Source organism: Rhincodon typus, chromosome 4 (assembly GCF_021869965.1).
Source record: "Rhincodon typus isolate 14 chromosome 4, sRhiTyp1.1, whole genome shotgun sequence".
Taxonomy (NCBI): Eukaryota; Metazoa; Chordata; class Chondrichthyes; order Orectolobiformes; family Rhincodontidae; genus Rhincodon; species Rhincodon typus.
In genome coordinates, this window is record NC_063335.1 from 58,088,484 (window position 1) to 58,109,345 (window position 20,862).

The 20,862-nt window shown below is 41.2% G+C and overlaps 1 protein-coding gene across 1 annotated transcript in view; it reads right to left on the reverse strand.

Moving 5' to 3' along the window:
• Positions 1-935: 935 nt before the first annotated feature.
• Positions 936-20,862, reverse strand: part of lrp12 (low density lipoprotein receptor-related protein 12) — a 58,317-nt gene continuing 38,390 nt past the window's right edge. The window contains exons 5-7 of the mRNA XM_020513755.2: positions 17,170-18,271; positions 11,180-11,312; positions 936-2,404 (exon numbers count right to left, since the gene is read on the reverse strand). Coding sequence (XP_020369344.1) covers positions 1,541-2,404; positions 11,180-11,312; positions 17,170-18,271 — 2,099 coding nt within the window. The 3' untranslated portion in view covers positions 936-1,540. The remainder of the gene's footprint in view (positions 2,405-11,179; positions 11,313-17,169; positions 18,272-20,862) is intronic.

Sequence of the window (20,862 nt, forward strand, 5' to 3'; positions counted from 1 at the left end):
CCCTAACTCTCAACAAGACTAGTCTGTCCAATCCTTCGTCAAATCAACCCACTTATTCCAGGTATCAAGCTAGTTAACCTCTTCCAAACTGTCTCCAATTCATTTACACTTTTTCTTAGAGATCAAAACTGCATACAGTTTAACCCTCCCCCCACCGCATCCCAAAACCAGCCCAGCTTGTCCCCGCCTCCCTAAGCTGTCCTTCCTCCCACCTATCCCCTCCTCCCACCTCAAGCTCCACCCCCATCTCCTACCTACTAGCCTCATCCTGCCCCCTTGACCGGTTCATCCTCCCTGGACTGACCTATCCCCTCCCTAACTCCCCACCTACACTCACCTTTACTGGCTCCATCCCCGCCTCTTTGACCTGTCTGTCTCCTCTCCACCTATCTTCTCTATCCATCTTCTATCCGCCTCCCCCTATTTATTACAGAACCCCCTTCCCCTTCCCCTCCCCCATTTCTGAAGGAGGGTCTAGGCCTGAAACATCAGCTTTCCTGCTCCTCTGATGCTGCTTGGCCTGCTGTGTTCATCCAGCTCTACACCTTCTCTCTTATAGCAAGTCCTTCTACTTTCTGCAATAGCCGTTAATGTTTACCTTATTGAAGTCCAAGTATAGTACGCCTACAGATTCTCCTTTATGGACAACATGTTTATTCCTTTAAAGTATTCCAGTAAATTGATTAAAAATGGTTTGCATTTCCTCACAATTACCTTGACATCTTCCTGAGTAACCAGTCAGAACCTTCTAAATAATTAATTCTAACAACAAACATCAGAATAACGAGCCTATAATTTCCAGTTTTCTGCCTCCCTCTCGTGAAGATGGGCTAGATTTGCTACTTTCCAGTCTGATGCAACCTTTTCAAAATCCAAACTTGAGAAAACTACCCCTTAAGACCCTAAAATTAAGTAAATCGACAATTGTAAGGTGAGAAAAAAATAACTTAAATTTATTCAAAGAAAATACGCTTCATAAATCACCTGATCAAATATTTCAGCTTCTTGCAAGGTTATTTTATTGCATGGAGATAAAAGAGAGAAAAAGGGAAAAAAAAAAAAAAAAAAAAAAAAAAAAAAAAAATTCTCCTCAATGTAAAAGTAGGTTTTTATTTGTTTGCATCACTCTTCAGGTTCCAGACTCAGTTTTTGGGGCACCTAATAAATCTGAATGGTTAAAAACAAAAATGAAAAAACATGCAATTCAGAACAACAGCAATAAATAAAGACAACATTTTAGAAACAGTTATGAAAAAGATGTGTAAATGCAGAAACTCGAGTTATAATTTATTTTCATTCTACATATTAAAACGAATTTATACATTCATATTTTGAATGCATAATGCAAACCAAAATTACCACATGGAACATGTTACCATGTATTTACTTGACTCCCATAAACAAAAGTAAAAGACAATAAATATTGTATCTGGCAGTCAGAAAAATCCAGTTTTCTTTCCAAGTACTGAAAGAATGTAAAAGTCACAATGTGCACTGTAATGACAGGAGCATAAATAAAATTAGTTGATGTACTGAATATTTAGCAGACAAGCAAGGATTCATCATCACTGGCTTCATTCTTTAATGTTGCTTCAAAGCACTCCTCGGGAATCTGGGCTGTATGGACCATCCCACAGTGCGTGCAAGGTCCATCTCTATTATTAGACTGTTCTCTGTGAGGAGTTGAAACACAATTCTTCCTGCATTCCTGCACCCTATTAGAACCAGGCTCAGTTACTGGTCTGCAATGGTCCCTTGTATCCACACCTGATGCTGCATCAGAAATTGGAATTAACAATTCAACATCATCGTCATCATCTCTTCCATGCACTCTATCAAGCTGTCTCAAGGGACTCTGGTTCTGTCCTGCCAAACTGCATCTCCCAATAGAAATCCGCACTCTGCGCAAACTCCGAGTTACCCTACTTAGCGCGCTGCTCAACTGCTGTCTTGCTGGACTAATGCTTGGCTGCTCTGAGCTTACCGATTGTGGAGGAACAATGTCAGTAGTAGTATTAGTATGGCAGCCAGCGGAAATTCCAGTTGCTCCAACAATAGTTTCTACTACAGAGTTTGGTGCAGCTTTTTGAGGTAGAGGAGCAACAACACCACCAATCGCCCCTGGTATATCTCTCTGCTCACCATCTCTATCTGCATCATCAGAATCGAGTGTCAGAAGACTTCTGTGCAGACTGCTCCTTTCTGGTTCTCTTGTAGCATGCTGCGCACCAGTAGCGTCACCTCCATCAGTTGACACAAGTGCTAGAGATCCTGAATTCCTGGATCTTGCAAAGCTAAAGACGCGGTTCCAGAGGTTAGATTGTCTACTGGATGTAGTGGATCGAAAAGAGGTTAATCCAAGTTGTGATCGTACTGCCAATCGGAGGTTTTCCAAAATGGATGCCTAAAACATAATTGAAGAGAATTAGCTTCAGCAGCAAGCCTTACAAAATTACAGTTTATATTGCTCCAATTATGCCTCTCAGAATCCTTCAGAAACTTAAAACAAACATTAGAATAAAGAAAACATTTTGCAAACACTAATGCAGAGAAAGTAGTTTGTGTGTTTGGGTACTGTAGGGCAAATGAAAGATATACAACCAAATATGAAAGCTTTTGTTAAAACAGGTTGACTGATTTTCAAACACACTTTTTAAATATAGTACAAGTTGCAGATTGGGCCGCTGTACACTTCTAGCACTATATAAATTCCTAAGCAATCCTGATCACTGAGTTAAAGTGAAATTTCAAACTTCCACAAAATAGCTATTAATGCTGTACAACAATCTTATTTTTGTTTGAACAGCTGCACTGCAGATGACATTAACTTGTGCTACACTGCTATTACAGGCATTACATTAATAAATGAACTTTTACATCCACAAAACATTGTAAAGAACAGAACAAACAATGAAGCATAACCACGGAAGGTTAAACAAATATTATAAAATCACAAAATCAATAATTTACAGGGAAAAGAAAAACACAATGTTGCATCACAAAGTGATGAGAGCTGTACTGGGAACTCTTTCATTGCAGAAATCCATTGTAAGTGTTGAAGCTAATATGGGTAGGTTCAAAACCAATCTGCTGAATTTACATAACCAGTAATTACTGGTTATTAAACTCACTTCTAAAGCTGAGAATAAGTGAGAAAATGCTACCCTTTGCAAATTTAAACTACCTTAAGACTAATTAATTAGAAATATCTGAGCAGCATGCTATATTAGAAAAATACTCAACATATATATATAGTTTTACTTTCTTTTTGCATGTTAAACCTCTTCTTCAATTCAGATGCTCAGTTAGATTTCTCTCTGCTATATATTGCAAAATTAAATAAGGAAAATTACTGCACAGTTTGATCATCCAGCATATTCCCAACTCTACTAGAGCAGTGGACATTCTGTTCTCTCTTGCATTCCAGGGATACTGTCTCTTTAAATGCACCACATTGAATAGGATTTAACAGTGGAGGGTGCAGGACACAAGAATCTCACCACTAGCCTTCTACCAATGCCAGTACAAGGCATCCCCAAGATTAGCATATTTATGAGAATACCATCATCTGTACAATCCCTAACACACCCCATTCTGACTTGGAATGTTCCTGCCCTTTCATTGTAGCTGGATCAAAAACCTAGTACTCTTTGAGAGTTCCATCAGTGTCCCTACACCTCATGGACGGCAGAAGTTCATGAAGGCAGCTCGCCCACCACCTTTTCCAGGCAATTAGGGGTGGGCAAAAAATGCTGGCCCAGCATCCCATGAAAGAATAAATTTAGAAAAATTCAGGGCAGCAGTCATTGAGGAAATAGTACAAAGGTTGGAGGGGTCAAATCAGTAGGAACTTCACCTCATTTCTGATGGCCTGCAATAAAGTGAGAACCCTACCTTTTAAATGAAAACAGGGGTCACTTGTGACATTTTTGCCCCTTTAAACCTATGCACTGCTCCTTTGGAGTCCTGCAGTTTTGTTTGCTTGTCATTACAGGATTTCTTAGCTGATCAAGATGATTTTTGCAATTGGAATGACCCTAGTGCAAGAAATCCTTTTCTGTTTTAGGTTTGGCAGGATGGAGAGAGGGAAGTGCAGAGCCCAGCAAATTGCACAGCTTCACTGACCACAGAAGCAAGTGCTTCTGTTTAATTAATTTTAGGCAGGTGTTTACAGCTAATATAGTCACACAACCACCTCTTGGGTTGCTAAATTACTATATTGTCATAGTGTAGATATATCTGTAACTTTGCCTCGTGTACCTTTGTGTACTAGCTACATACAGCTATATACAGATACAGCTATGTGTGGCACTAATAAACTTGTCTGAATTTCAGAATAAAACATCCAGGTGTCAAATGCTAATCTTGCAATCTTAATCAAGCTAAAGAGCTCAATTTCTCAGACACTTTTTTTGGTTCAACACGATGTTAAATCTACATATATCTTCATCTAATACAATGAATCCATTTTTTTTTGTATATTCTTGCGGTGTGGACTACTAGTGAACCAGATGGGTTTTTAACAACAATATCACCATTAAGCCGGCTTTTTCTTCCAGAGTTTTATCAAGTTCAAGTTTCACAAACTACCATGCTGAAATTTGAGCCCAGAACAGCTTGGGTCTCTGAATTATTAGTCTATGACAACTACACCATTCAACCCCTATAATATGGGAAGGCAAAGTGATCCCCTAGTAATCACAACATCTGAAAAAAAAAAAAAATTATATTTATTAAAATTAAGTTGCATGCAACCTCCCTCTTCAATATTTCATGAGAATTCCTGTACCACAATCTCAAAAAAAGTGTCAAAAGTTTAATCATAGCAAATGCTAAGGTTTTTGAATGTTAATTGTTATACATGTATTGCTGATCAAACAACACTAATTATAGCGCAGATTAGGAATTGAACCAAAAATTGTTTATCCGCTTGTGGCATGATAGATTTACATCTCAGGAGGCTGCTTTGCCATTCATCACCTTGAACAAGATATTCAATTCATCCTACTTTCCTAGTCTTTTTCCAATAGTTCTCAAATCCTCAAATTTTCTTCCTTTCAAATATTTATCCAAGTACTTTTTGAAAAGCAACTGAATCTGCTTCTTCTACCCTTTGTGCGCACTTCTCGTCACAATATTTTGCTTGATCAGCATTTCTCTCATCTCACCTATTTCTTTTCCCAATTACTTTAAAATGTGCGCATGCCCTCAGGTTACTATCACTCCTATTAGGAAATAAGAAACAGTAGTTTCTTATTTACTTTATTAAAACCCTGTGTGATTTTCAGCATTTTAAATAAATCTTCTCTTGATCTAAGGAGAAGAATTTCAGTTGCTCCAGTCTCATCATATAACTGAAGTCTCTCAACTGTGGTATCATTCATGAAATTCTCTACCACACCATAGAGGCACGTGCAATGCTGAGATTATGAGTTTGTGTCTCACCGGGAGCAGTTTGAAAAATGGGGCAGCACAGTGGCTCGCACTACTGCCTCACAGTGCCAGGGACCCGGGTTCAATTCCAGCCTCAGGCAACTGTCTGTGTGGAGTCTGCACACATCCTCCCTTGTCTGATTGGGTTTCCTTCCACAGTCCAAAGATGAGCAGGGTAGGTGGATTGGCCAGGCTAAATTGCCCATAGTGCCCAGAGATGTTTAGGTTAGGTGGGTTAGACATGGGGAAGTGCAGGGATAGGGGTGGGGGACTGGGTGGGATGCTCTTCAGAGGGGCAGTGTGGACTTTAGGCCAAAAGGCCTGTTTCCACACTGTAGATCCTTCTTCAGAAAAATCCGGCTTTTTTATTTTGGGAAAGAGACAAACGGGTGGTGCGGGGTTAGGGAATGATGGGTGGGAGGACACCTGAGGTGATGAGGTTATGGATGGTCTGGGAGACGTTTTGGTGGTCAGGGGTGGGGTCATGATCGAGGGGGCGGTAGGAGGTGGTGTCAGAGAGTTGGCACCTGGCCTCGGCGATGTAAAAGGTCAGTGCGCCATACCACAACTACGCCTTCTTTCTCTGTGGGTCTGATGGTGAGGTTAGGGTTGGAGCGGAGGGAATGTAGGGCTGCACGTTCCGTGGGGGAGAGGTTGCAATGAGTGAGAGGCGTGGAGAGGTTGAGGTGGTAGTTGGAAATGAAGAGTTCGAGGGAGGGTAGGAGGCCTTTGGGTGGTGTCCAGGAGGATGGAGTGTGTTGGAGGCAGAAGGGGTCTGTAGAGGGTTGGTTAGACTCGTGGTTAAAGAAATAGGCGCGGAGGCAGCAGAAAAACTGTTCGACGTCCAAGCGTGAATGGAATTCATTGATATGTAGGCGGAGGGGGATGAAGGCGAGTCCTTTACTGAGGACTGACTGTGCCCCATGGCATCACCAGGGACAAACAACACGGTGCAGTGAGAAACTGGTTATCACCTTCAGAACTTCGTTCTCTGCTTCCTTGAGAAACCCAAATTGTTTCTGTAGCTTTGGAGCAAGTCCTTCTATGAGCACTTCACCCATTATTCGACTATAGTCATGTTTATGGGTTGTAAAGGTGGACTTATGTTTACTGATAATATTCTGCACCTCTTGATCATCTTGCATGTCCCTAGGATTAACCCAAAATTCCCCACTCATACAAATATTCTCAGTATACAGTCTCATCAGGACTTCTAGTGACCTATCAGATGTGTTTGCTAACTCGCCCATTTGTCAAATACTACAGTTCACTGGGTCAAATGATAGGTTACACATCCTCATTAAGTTAGGGCTGAGAATAACATTCTCCTTCCCAAGTCTAAATTTACTATTATAGCCAATAATTAGTGATAAACCAAATGGCGCTATCTAAATTGAAAGGGGTCAGTTTTGTATCCTTTGAGTGTGCCTGGTGAAACCATTTAAAGTGATGGTCTGCTTAGTGCACCATGGTAAAAAAAACTTATTCCTTTGGATGTATGGAGGGTGATTTGGGAACCTCCAGTGACCCATAAAAATTCAGTGGGGCAGCCTCTTGCCTCACCACCTACTAGAGAGTGTCCTACACCATCTATTTGTCACTGCACCCCCACATAGGAAAGACCTAATGCCATCAGTCCTGCTGACAGCAAACTGAGCAATCAGCACATTGACCATGGCAACCTTTGCTAACTACCCCCATAGCCATTCTCGTGCGCTAAGGTATATCAAGTGTGCACCTCCTTCCTGTTCAGATCCATCTAATGGCAAGGGATCAGGAGGCCTTCCCCTAGATCTCCGCCTTCTAGGGGTTTCTCAGTCCTGGCACTTAAAACACTTCCTCCCAACTACATTTTTTCCCTTGACTATGCGATTGCATACCACTGGGACCTCGACCTCAACCTTCCTCATTCCTCTAACTGAATCTCCACCTGGATTGTGAACAGAGTTATTTTTTCCCCTTTAACCTTAGGCTCACTCTTTTCCTTTGTTTCTTTTTCCCAGGCTGTCACCAACTTTCTCAATACCCATGCTCCCGTATCTGTGTTATCTGCTGGGTCATAATTCTCATAGGTCTTCTTGCCTGTGAGACCAATGTATGGCACCATTTGGTCCAGTCACCAGCAGCAAGATTTGCTCTAGGATTGACAGGTGAAGACATCTTTTGAAATGTACCATAATTGGTTGGTACCCTTCCTATGCCTAACTTAATCTACAGGATTACCTTGTTAAACCCTACTTCATCCCCAGTGACATCCTTCATCTGAACTTTAGTGCCCCCTTAGATGTTGACATGGCCAGCATATCTGTCTCAGGCTTGCTGCAGTGCTCCAGTGAAGTTTATCGCAAGCTGGAAGCACAGCTCCGCATTTTCCACTTCGGGACCCTGCAGACATCTGGACTCAATATTGGGTTCAATAATTTTACAGCCTGAGCTGTTCCATGTCCTTACCCCAACTCCCACACACCAGGCCTTGTTATCACGCAGTCTGCTATTACACATAACCTACTGCTTGCTGCTAACCATCCCCATTAATAATTATTCAATCTCTTAACCAGATCATTATCCACTCCTTTGTCTGTCCAACTGCTCTTCTCTCTCTTTAGGCTCAATCCCCACCCTGTCTTCTGCATATAAACTGACATTTTTCTAGGTAGGATCAGTTCTGAAAAAGGGTCACTTACCCCTAAGCATTAACTCTGATTTCACTCCATAGATGTTGCCAGACAAGCTGAGCTTTTCCAGCAATTTCTATTTTTTTTTTTTCTTTCTGGTTTACAGCATCCGCAGTTCTTTCAGTTTTATTCTAATTCAACTACCTGTCTCTCTGGGGCACTCTTTTCATCCCAGAGGACCTTATATTTCCCTCTTCACCTAATGCAGAGACCTGACTGGCAGTTTCTTACTCAGTGCCTTCTTGATCTTTTTTGCCTTTTTAATGAAAGGCAGTGCAGTGATGGAGAGAGAGGTGCTAGTGAATTAAAGCTGGTCATTGTCCAGGTCCCTGCATAATCTGATGTTTCGAGATAATATTGCTAAGTGTCCCCATCTGCCTTTGGTATGCTTCCATTGAGTCAATATTGCATGCTCCTTTTTGTTAGCAAATCTCAGTACTTTACTGAGTCTAATTTAAACTATAGCTGCCAATCTTCAGCTCTTGAACCATGCAGTTCCAGATCCAGTTGAATTTGAAGAAGCTGAAGCTTCCTATATTTCTGACTACTCTTATTTTGCAAAACTCTTCAAATTTATATGTCACTATGTTGTTGTTTCCAAATTACTTATGAAAGTGAATTATACAATTCTCTGTCTCTGGCATACCATCAGTGACCAACCTCCATGCTTTTTAGCAAGTTGCAATTATTGTTAAACATAAACAGCCAAAGGTATAATTCAGTCTACAATTACTTGAGGTATTAAACCTTTTTATAAATCACTGTTTAGGCTGAGATGGAATATCATATCTATTTCTGGATATCATACTTTAAAAAGATATGTCAATGTTTTTGAGAAGATTTGTATCTCGGGTTGTTGATGTGGTTGTTGACTTGCTCGCCGAGCTGGTAAGTTTGGTCAGATGTTTTGTTACCATACTAGGTAACATCATCAGTGCACCTCCGGTGAAGTGTCAGTGTTCTGCCTTGCTAGCTAGTTATGTGTCTCAGTTTGCTGGGGTGGGTGGCATCACTTCCAGATCACCAGGGGTCGGTGGCAGTGCAGACAAGTGTTTGGAATGGGGCAGTGAGCAAGTTGTGATTTCTGGATGTGAACTAATTTTAAAGATCTGAAAAAAACAAACTTGTTTCATTGCTCCTGCCTCAGCATCCATCCCACAATCATAGCTTATTCACCAGCCAATATGATGCCTCCAAGTCCACAGACCCCTCTGCCTTTCTAGAGAGTTCAGTCATAATTTGATCCCATTACCCATTAGGGGCAGGTGCAATCTAGAATACAAGTAATTAACTGGAGGAGGGACAATTTTAATGGGGTTTGAACAGATCTGTTCCACTCAAAGTGGAAAGAAAGATTGATAGAGCAAAATGAAATGGACCAACAGGTGACTTTTAAACAGATGGTTTTGGGTATACGTGAGGTACATTCTCAATATGGCATAATAGTAGTGACCTTAACTTTTGGTCAGGAGACCTAGAATCAAAGACAAGGTGTAGAGCTGGATGAACACAGCAGGCCAAGCAGCATCAGAGGAGCAGGTTCAAACCTCACTTACTTCAGAGGTGTGTAATAACCTCTCAACAGGTTGTTTTGGAAAATATAAAATAAAAAGTCAATTGGAAAATGAACAAGGTGGTGATTTTAATGAAGTAGCAAAAAGCTGCACATGACAAGTGTCATGTTGATATGATAGTAATAGCCAACTGAATGTAGTTAGTTCAAAGGAGAAATGCAAAATGAAATAAGAGGCATCAGAAAACATGAGAAAATATTGACAGCCAACCTAATCCAAATCTTATAGTTATAGAACGTTTTTAAAAGTGTAGCAAGAGAAGGGATTTTAAAAAATTACATATTACAATCCCAATTACAAATCATCTAAACCTCTTTACCCCTCATTTGCTTTCTCCTGTGCTGTCCATCTTCCCAAATCATCTTCCTCCTTCGTACCAATTCCTCTGCCCAGTCTTTGCCATCATTTCCTAACATTGTGGATGAAGTTACGAGCAGTTTATTCTCCACTTTTCTCTTATCCCAAGTCCTGTTTGGTTGTAAAATCTTCCTCTGCTGTATAATCCTGTTTATTTTGTGTAGTGTACCTGATTTGGATGTCTTGTCGAAAGTTATTGGAGATCGATAAGATTTACACCAACAATGGTGAATGAACTGAATGAGTTTTAAATTTTATTAAAAACACCTGAGCTTCTTCCATTTAAACTGTCCCACAGGCTGGGCTATGATAAAGTCATGCACTGAAAATGTAACATTAACCCACGTTTCCAGAAGCATCAAAGCTAATGACTGGATATAATAGAAACATGCTTTCTATTTCTCTACGTCCCAGTTTTTTTTTTTTTTAAGGTGTGCCCTCAAACAACACTGTTCCCTAATTTGTATGTTTAGGGCATGAACTTCAGCCAGCTCTTCTTCCTATACTGTTCGAGTCGTACGCCTTGCAAACAAATCTTATGCCAATGATTCTGCACTCACTGCGTAAACAGCACTGCACTTGCAGCATCCCCCCTTCCCTCTCTAGTCAGTGTGCTTGTAGAATCATACAACTATATACCACTCATTTACCAATCAAGTAACCAACATGTCAGTTTCACAACATCCTACCCTTCATGTCAGTGATGTTCCGTCCTGAAAATTTTCTTGGACCCAATATTTTCCTAGCCTCAGTCTCTCTTCCATGGTGCAGCGCCCAAACTTTATTATTATTTGCTATGATCTTTGTATTTGGTCCTAACACCTGACGTGCAAAACTACAAGTTACCCAGCAGTAAACATCTTGTGAAGACAACCAACTTAAAACCCAATAATTAGGTATGATTCCAGAAAAAGCAATGGCACAGCAATTTCAAATTCTGTTTAATTATAAGTCCATGGGTTTGTATTCAAATTCTCACCAGTTTACATTCTAGATCATGACTCACTTGATTACAACCTTATTGAAAAAAGCATTTGCAGTCCCAGAATCTAAACTTGTACAAAAAAAAAAAATCTAAAAGACTGCTTGGAGCAGGAATGTATCAATTACAAGAAAAACCAAAAATCTACAAGTTATTACCTGGTTTGATGAGCAAACAGGAAAATCTTCCACTGGGGGAATCAAGCCCTGTGCAATTAACTGGCCGTAGGATGGAGGAGCCTCTCTTCGCAAAAGCTCAGCTTCAACTCTTGATAGATGGGTTTCAAAAGATCTTAGAAACAAGGAAGAAAAAAGTCATCCTGATACTGACAAATCCGGCAGCAGTTATTGAAAAGAGTGTCAAATTCAACTCTATGCATTAACTATCTCTCTCTCCAGAGGCTGCCAGGCCTGCTTAAGATTTTCAGCAATTTGGTTTTACTGCAGCAGTTAGAGATTTATCCATTTCCTTTGTTTGGGCCAAAGAAGATAAATTACTGGGTTAAGAGATACTTCATTCCAATGTACCAAGCTAATCCACAGAAATGTTTTGTTATTTAAGCATGTAACTGCTATTACAACTGAGCTGCTCAATTTTTGTCCATTGCATGGTTTCTTTAAGAACAACATTGTATCAGTCATTCTAAAGTGCACCACAACTACAATTTGAGCACTGCCAATTACTTCTTTGTCAAAAAAACTATGCAAATATGTGGAGATATTTTAAAATCAATGATCACAAGATCTGTAATTATCAACAGATTTTGTTTCCCCAGGTAGTCAGTCTCAAATACACCATCAGCAGGGAAAGTGTGTATGGACAGCAACTAAAGAGGGAATGGGATAATATATTTAAACATAAAGCATTGACTGGTCTGAATGATTATTTGCGTCACATAAAACTGCTTTAAAATCCAGGGTGTAAGCAGATTCTCTTTCCCAACAGCATGTACTACTTCAGACCAATTTGACAAGTGTACGGGTTGAGTTGAGGACAGATTATACAAATTAGGCCTGTTTTCTCTAGAATTTTGAAGGGTAAGGGGTATTCTGATCAAACTCAAGATATTAACAGAAAAAAAAAATAGGGTAGATAAAGATGACCTATTTTCACTGGTTGGGGATTCTAGAACTAGGGGATATAGTCTGAGAATTAGGGCCAGACTGCTTAGGAGATGTGAGAAAGCACTTCAACACACAAAGGGTGGTGGTTGTTTGGAACTCTCATCCACAAATGGCAGTGAATGCATGACCAGTTAAATTTTAAATCTGAGAGAGATACATTTTTGTTCAGCTAAGTATTAAGAGATATGGGCCAAAGGCAGGTATATGGAATTCGGTAACAGCCATAATCTCATTGAATAGTGGAAAAGGCTTGAGGCGCTGAATGGTTTATTCCTATTCTTACGCTCCCAAATATCTGGATCTGGGTTAGTGAAATTAAGTAACATTCACATGACACAAAATGCCAGGTAACGACCATCTCCAAAGGAATGAGTTTAACCATCTCCCATTCAACATCTCTGGCTAATACCATCGCAGAATCCTTCCAGTATCAACATCTTGGGGTGCAAAGATAGTGGACACATGGGAACACATGCGAATTCCACATCATCTCAACTCATTCTGACTTGGAATTACACTGCATTCCTTCACTGTTCAGGAAGAACTTCCAGAATTTTAACCTAATAACGTGCACATCCATACACGAACTGCAATTGTTCAAGGCAGCAGCAGCTATGGGACATTTTGGGATGAGCATTGTTGGCCTTGTCAATGACACGCACTGCCTGTGAAAACAGAAATTTCATACATGATCTGATAAATGCTGCCTTAGTATTTCCATCTTTTCCAAGTGGGTGTTTATTTTTTGTGAAGATTGAGAAAACTGAATAACTGCTTTAATGAAACAGAGTGACTACATTTCATTCTGAAGTGACCTTGGTTCCAATTAGGTATTCGCATGCTTGTAGAACCTCGTACTGAACTTTTGCGAACACCATTTGGCCCACTGAACCTGCGCATGATTCAATAAACTCTCAGAAGATCTTATAGCTCAATTAAACCTTAGACTTAATTACAAAAAGTAAATGTGTTGATTGAGATACTATACTGCATTAAGTATTTCCAGTCATATTTTTGAATTTGCAGGTCTCTGGTGGCACAGTGGTTAGCACTGCTGCCTCACAGCGCCAGGGACCTGGGTTCAATTCCACCCTTGGGCAACTGTCTGTGTGGAGTTTGCACGTTCTCCGTGTCTGCATGGGTTTCCTCCCACTGTCCAAAGTTGTGCAGGCTGGGTGGATTGGCCATGCGAAATTGCCCGTAGTGTTCAGGGATGTGTGGGTTATAAGGGAATGGGTTTTAGGTGGGTACTCTGAGGATCAGTGTGGACTTGTTGGGCCAAAGGGCCTGTTTCCACATTGTAGGGATTCTATGATCTATTCTATTCCATGAATTAGACTGAAAATTGTAATGGTAGTGCTCCCATTGATTAAACTATAAACTAACCGTTTAATAGGAGGTTTTGTTTTTAAAAACCAATCACATTACTTATGGTATTCTCTAATCAAGCTACTCAGATGCAAAATAAGGCACAAGTCATTGCCCTTCATAGTGTGACAATAAAGACCTTGATATGCCAAGGCACTTTCACACAACTATTAATATACAAGTTGTATGAAGTCTGAAGAGTGTTCTTAGCCTCAGAAGTGATAAACACTGGATAACTATGCTATCAGTTGATTTTACCCATTAGATATCTGTACACACAAATCAAATCAACAAATGCTCCAAATTGCTCTTCACAGCTAGCAATTTGGATACAAAATTGGCTTGAAGGTAGGAGACAGAGGGTAATGGTGGAGGGTTGATTCAGGTGGGAGGCCTGTGACCAGCAGTGTGCTGCAAGGATCGGTGTTAGATCCAAAAACAAAATTTGCTGGAAAAGCTCAGCCGGTCTGGCAGCATCTGTGAAGGAAAAAACAGAGTTAATGTTTTGGGTCCGGTGACCCTTCCTCAGAACCCGAAACATTACCTGTTTTTTTACCTTCAGATGCTGCCAGACCAGCTAAGCTTTTCCAGCAAATTTGTTTTTGTTCCTGATTTACGGCATCCGCAGTTCTTTCGGCTTTTATTCTGTGTTGGATCCACTGTTTTTTGTCAGTTATAGGAATGATTTGATGTGTGTATAGGAGGAATAGTTAATAAGTTTGCAGATAACACTAAAATTGGTGGTGTAGTAGATAGTGAAGAAGCTTATGTCAGACTCCAACATGACCTTGATCAGATGGGCCAATTAGCCCATGAGTGGTAGATGGAGTTTAGTCTAGATAAAAATCAGGTGTTGTATTTTGGTAAGGCAAATCAGGACAGAACATTTATATATTTGTAGGGGCCTGGGAAGTGTTGCTGAATAAAGAGGCCTTGGGGTGAAGGTTCATAGCTCATTAAAGGTGGAGTCACAGATAGACTGGATATGACCGGGTGTTTGGTACGTTTGCCTTCATTGGTCAGTGCATTAAGTATAGGAGTTAGGATGTCATATTGCAACTGTACAGGACATTGGTTAGATCACTTTTGGAATACTGTGTTCAATTCTGGTCTCCCTGCTATAGACAAGATAATGTTAAACTTGAAAAGGGTGCAGAAAAGATTTGCACGGATGTTGCCAGATTCGGAGGGTTTGAACTAATAAAGGAGAGGCTGAATAGACTAGGGTTTTCCCCCCCAGAACATCGGAGGCTGAGGGGTGACCTTAGAAAGATTTATAAAATCATGAGGGGCATGGATTTGGTGAATAGTCAAGGTCTTTTTTTCCCCCCCCAAGGTGGGGAGTCCAAAACTAGAGGGTATAGGTTTAACGTGACAGGAAAGAGTTAAAAAGGGATGTTACGGCCAACTTTTTCATGCAGAAGGTGGTGAATATATGGAATGAGTTGCCAGAGGAAGTGGTGGATGCTGGTACAATTACAACGTTTAAAAGGCATCTAGATGGGTATATGAATAAGGGTTTGGAGGGATATGGGCCAAATGCTGACAAATGGGACTAGATTAATTTGGGATATCTGTTCAGCATGGGCGAGTTGGACCGACAAGTCTGTTTTCGTGCTGTACAATTCTATGACAATCAAGTTCCAGAATAAAAGTATTACAAAATACAACAGGCAAATACAGAGTTATCCCCAGACTCCACATTCAGGTTGAGACCAAGTGGAGAGCTGGTGATAATTCTATTCACTAAATACTACAATTGCCAAGAAGGAGTCAATTTCAATTATCCTCAAAAGCAATGACTTGCAGTTTTCCTGAACAAAGTTGTAATTTTACTTACAATCTGATGTAAAGGCCAGCTGAGCTTCAGCAACTTCTGGACTGAGAAGCTGTCACTTTATCAAAATTCATCTCCCTATTTATTCTATTCCTGAAATCCAGTCTGAACGAAGGTACAACAAGATAATACCATCCATAATCTCTATAAATGAACAATCTTAATTGAGGGAATTAGTATATAACCATTGTGAACAAGCAGAAATGATTTTGCACTAAAGTTCAAATTAAGGTTTGATTATCTAAGGTTTGATTATCAGATGTGGGGAAGAATAAATGTGAGGAAGAATAAATGTGGGGCTTTGGGTTCTGCTACTGGATTGTTATGTACCTGAACATAGATTAGGTGATCTGGATTCCAGTGGGAAAGTGAAAACTAATAATCATACACTTCAGGAACACTAAAAATGGAAACAAAAAGCCATAAATTATTGACTTGCTATACAAAAATATTGTGTATACAGCTCTTATTTAACAGTTACCATCTACAGGAACAAGGGTACAAAACACTGAATAAAACTTTGGTTAGGCCACAGCTGGAGTACTGTAATGCAGTTCTGGTCACCACATGAGATGGATGTGATTGCAATGGAGGGCGTGGAGAGGACGTTCATCAGGATGTCGCCTGGGATGGAGCAATTTAGCTATGTAGAGAGGCTGGATAAACTTGGGTTGTTTTCTTTAGAGCAGAGAATGCTGACAGTGGACCTGATTGAGGTGTAAAAACTAATGACAGGCAGACAGGGTGGATAGAAAACAGCTGTTCCCTTAGATGAAATGCTACTAAGGGGTCATAATTTTAAAAAGAGAGAGGCAGGAGATTTAGAGGGGATTTAAGGAAACATTTTCTCCACCCTGGCGGGTGGTGAGAATCTTGGATGCGCTGCCTGGGAGGGTAGTTGAGGCAACAGACTTCATAATCTTGGATGAGGACTTCATGTCATAACACTCAAGGCTATGGGCTGAGTGTAGATTTGGTGTAGTTTTGTTGGCCGAAGGGCTTCTTCCGTCCTGTATGATTCTAAGTGCTATGATTACAACATTATCCATCCCAACAGTAAATATATATTTTGAAATAATAAATATTTGACCAAAAATACCTCAGCTTTAGGAAAGGGAAGGCTTTGCTCGGTCAGATTAAAAATGATTAAGGGATACAAAAGTAATTAAATATAAAAACTTTTTAGGATTACAATCCAGATGCCATGTATTATATAGGAAATGGAAAAGCACAGTATGAAACCAAAATGTGTGTTATTATTTCCAACATAGATCCTTCCCATTATTTACTAGCTGAAGTATTGACTCACAGTCAACTGACATTCTTTAAATATTGACATTGCAATGTTAGGATGCTGTAATACCTGTGTTAACATTGACAGCTGAGGTTTTTGCAATAAAAACTGTTATTCCAGCAAGCCTATTAGCATTCTTGCGAGTTTTCTCATCCATTAAAAAAAATGCTTGTCTCTCCATCAAGCATTTTTCTTCCCGCACATCAAACATCATTCTTTGGTACAGCCAAGGCCCAAGAACAAATTTAGTTAACAATTCTGGTTCAGAGATTCCATAATAATTTCCTTATTTTCCCCTCCTCCTCCTCTTGTGCATCCCTGCTTGATGACACTGCCGCCACCTTTTGGATACAAGGGAGAGGAAAATCTTTGCTCAGCCCAAAACAAGAGCAAATGCATCTGCTAGGTCTATTCAGATTGGCGAAAGATAAAGTCGAAATAAATAATGTGGTACCTGAAATGGCATGATTTTGCTTCAATTCGTCCATAAATCATTAATATTTCATTTTTGCACTCACCACTTACCTGCGCTCAAACATTCTCAGAGAGTACAGTTTGCAGGTACATCCTAGCGCAATCACAAGGAGTAGTCCACAGATTAAACTTCCGATGACTGCTGCAGTTATCACCCGCGTCGGTACAATCACAGGACAGCTCTCCTCATCACTGCCATCACCACAGTCATCCTGGGCATCACAAACCCAGCTCTCAAACACACAGTGGTTGTTCTTGCAGTGGAAGTTACCAGGCTGGCAAAAGAAGCAATTCTTCTCATCTGACCCATTTGGGCAATGATTTTGGTAATTACATCGGTCTGATAAAGGATAGCACACTCCATTACGAGAGCAGGGGAACTCGTCCTTTTGGCATGAGCTACAGTTGGTCTCATCCCGTCCATTTGGGCAATGCCAATAACCATCACAGCGCTGTTGCTCAGTATAGCAATCCCAATTGCCTCCACAGGGAATCTCCCATGGAAGGCAAAACCCTGCAACTTGGTAGGTGGCATTAAAACCTCTGGCTGCATTAACTTTGTCAGCATAAAAATGCACCCGCACCTGTCCAGAGGAAGAGATGACAGTGATTGGTGGCCGAGAATCAAAGGATGTCAGGACACGTAGCAGTCTGTGCGAATTCTCCTCCAGCCCATCATACACTTTGACATAATCCCCATGGCCAGTGCCATCCAGCTTCAAGTCAGTGATACGTAAAATGACTTTGCGTCTGTCTCCCGTATCAATCAGCCATGTGCAATTGCTTCCAGGTGGATAAAATGCAGGATAATTAGGAGAACTGAATATTCCATAGAAGTTTCTCAGCCACTTGCCACAACTAGGGGGTTCACAATCTATTTCATCTTCCAAATCAAGGCAGTCAATATTTCCATCACATTGCAAGGCCTCAGGTAAGCATGTATAAGCTGCAGTAAATCTTGACAGACACTGGAACTGATCATATGCACAAGGCTGAAAAGGAAAGGCAGTTGGTGGAATTGACCGCTCGCACAGCTCTTCATCAGAATTGTCTCCACATTCATCCATTGTGTTGCATTTCCAAATTTCAGGGATACATTTTCCATTGTTACAGTGGAACTGGTCCCAGTCACAGCCTACCTCCTCAGATCTGCCTGAAAGGAAAAACATACTCATAACTTCAATTTCCCCAATATAGACTGCAACTGCTTTAGTGCAAATAGTTTGGATGGAGCAGATTTTGTCAGGTGTGTTCAGGAACGATTTCTGACTCAATATGTAGATAGGTTGACAAGAGGGGAGGCCTTGGCAAAGAACCAGGCCAGGTGTCAGATCTCTCGGCAGGAGAGCATTTCGGCGATAGTGATCACAACTCCCTGACCTTTACTACAGTCGTGGAGAGGGATAGGAGCAGACAGTATTTAACTGGGGGAAGAGGGAATTACAATGCTATTAGGGAAGAACTGAGGAACAAATTGGGAACAGATGTTCTCAGGGAAATGCATGACGAAGTGTGGAGGCTGTTTAGGGAGCAGTTGCTACGAGTACTAGACAGGTTTGCCCCAGAGGCAAGGGACAGATGGTAAGGTGAAATAACCTTGGATGACAAGACATGTGGAACAGCTCGTCAAGAGGAAGAAGCAAGCTTACTTAAGGTTGAGGAAACAAGGATTGGACAGGGCTCTAGAGGGCTATAAAGGTAGCCAGGAAGGAACTGAAAAATGGACTTAAGGGGGTATGAAAAAGCATTGTTGGGTAGGATCAAGGAAAACCCCAAGGCATTCTATGCTTATGCGAGGAACAAGAGGATGGCCAGAGTTAGGGTAGGGCTAATCAGGCATAGTGGAGGGAACTTGTGCACAGTCAGGGGAGGTCCTTAATGAATACTTCGCCTCAGTATTCAACAGTGAGAGGGACCTTGACGTTTGAGGTCAGCATGAAACAGGCAGAAATGCTCGAACAAGTTGATGTTAGGAAGGAGGATGTGCTAGAAATTTTGAAAAACATGAGGATAGATAAGTCCCCTGGGCCAGATGGGATATATCCAAGGTTACTATGAAAAGAGAGGGAAGAGACTGCTGCCCCTTTAGCAATGACCTTTGTATCTTCACTGTCCACTGGAGTCGTGCCAGATGATCGGAGGGTGGCAAATGTCATTCCCCTGTTCAAGAAAGAGAATAGGGATAATCTTGGGAATTACAGACCAATCAATCAGTCTTACTTCTGTGGTGTGCAAATTATTAGAGAGGATTCCGAGAGGTAGCATGTACGATTATTTGGAAAAGCACAGTTTGATTAGAAATAGTCCGCATGGCCTTGAGGGGGGCTGGTCGTTCCTCACAATTCTTATTGAATTCTTTGAGGATGTGACAAAATACACTGACGAAGGCAGCGCAGTGGATATGGTACATATGGATATGGTACATATGGATTTTAGCAAGGCATTTGATAAGGTTCCCCATGGTAGGCTCATTCAGAAAGTATGGAGGCATGGGATTCAGGGAAATTTGGCTGTCTGGATACAAAACTGGCTGTCCAATAGAAGACAGAGGGTGGTAGTAGATGGAAAGTATTCAGCCTGGAGCTTGATGACCAGTGGTATTTTGCAGGGATCTGTTCTGGGACCTCTGCTCTTGGTGAACTTTATAAGTGACTTGGATGAAGAAGTGTCTGATGAAGGGTCTAGGCCCGAAACGTCAGCCTCTCTGCTCCTATGATGCTGCTTGGCCTGCTGTGTTCATCCAGCCCTGCACCTTGTTGTCGAGGAAGTGGAAGGATGGGTTATTAAGTTTGCCGATGACACGAAGGTTGGTGGAGTGTGGATAGCGTGGAAGGCTGTTGTAGGTTGCAACAGGACATTGACAGGATGCAGAACTGGGCAAAGAAGTGGCAAATGGAATTCACCCCATAAAAGTGTGAAGTGATTCATTTTGGAAGGTCGAATTTGAATGCAGAATACAGGGTTAATGGCAGGATTCTTGGCAGGGTGGAGGAACAGAGGGATCTTGGGGTCCACGTCCATAGATCCATCAAAGTTGCCACCCAAGTTGATAGGGTTGTTAAGAAGGCATATGGTGTATTGGCTTTCATTGGCAGGGGAATTGAGTTTAAGAGCCGTGAGGTTATGCTGCAGCTCTATAAAACGCTAGTTAGGCCACACTTGGAATACTGTGTTCACTTCTGGTCACCTCAGTATAGTAAGGATGTGGAAGCTTTAGAGACGGTGCAGGGGAGATTTACCAGGATGCTGCCTGGACTGGAGGGCAGGTCTTGAGGAAAGTATGAGGGGGCTAGGACTTTTTTCATTGGAGCGAAGGACGAGAGGTGACTTGATAGAGATGTACAAGATGATGAGAGGCATAGATAGACTGGATACCCAGAGACTTTTTCCCAGGGCGGAAATGACTATTACGAGGGAGCATAATTTTAAGATGATTGGAGGAAGGTATGGCGAGATGTCAGAGGTAGGTTCTTTGCACAGAGTGGTGGAAGTGTCTGGAATGCACTGCCGGCAGTGGTAGTGGAGTCAGATATATTAGGGACATTTAAATGACTCTTGGATAGGCATATGGATGATAGCATAACGTAGGGTATGCAGGGCAGTTTGATCTTAGTAGGATAATAGGTCAGCACAACACCGTGGGCCGAAGGGCCTGTACTGTGCTGTACTGCTCTATGTTCTAACTCACTATGGAAAAAGAGAACAGAGAACAGAGAACAGAGAACAGAGAACAGAGAACAGAGA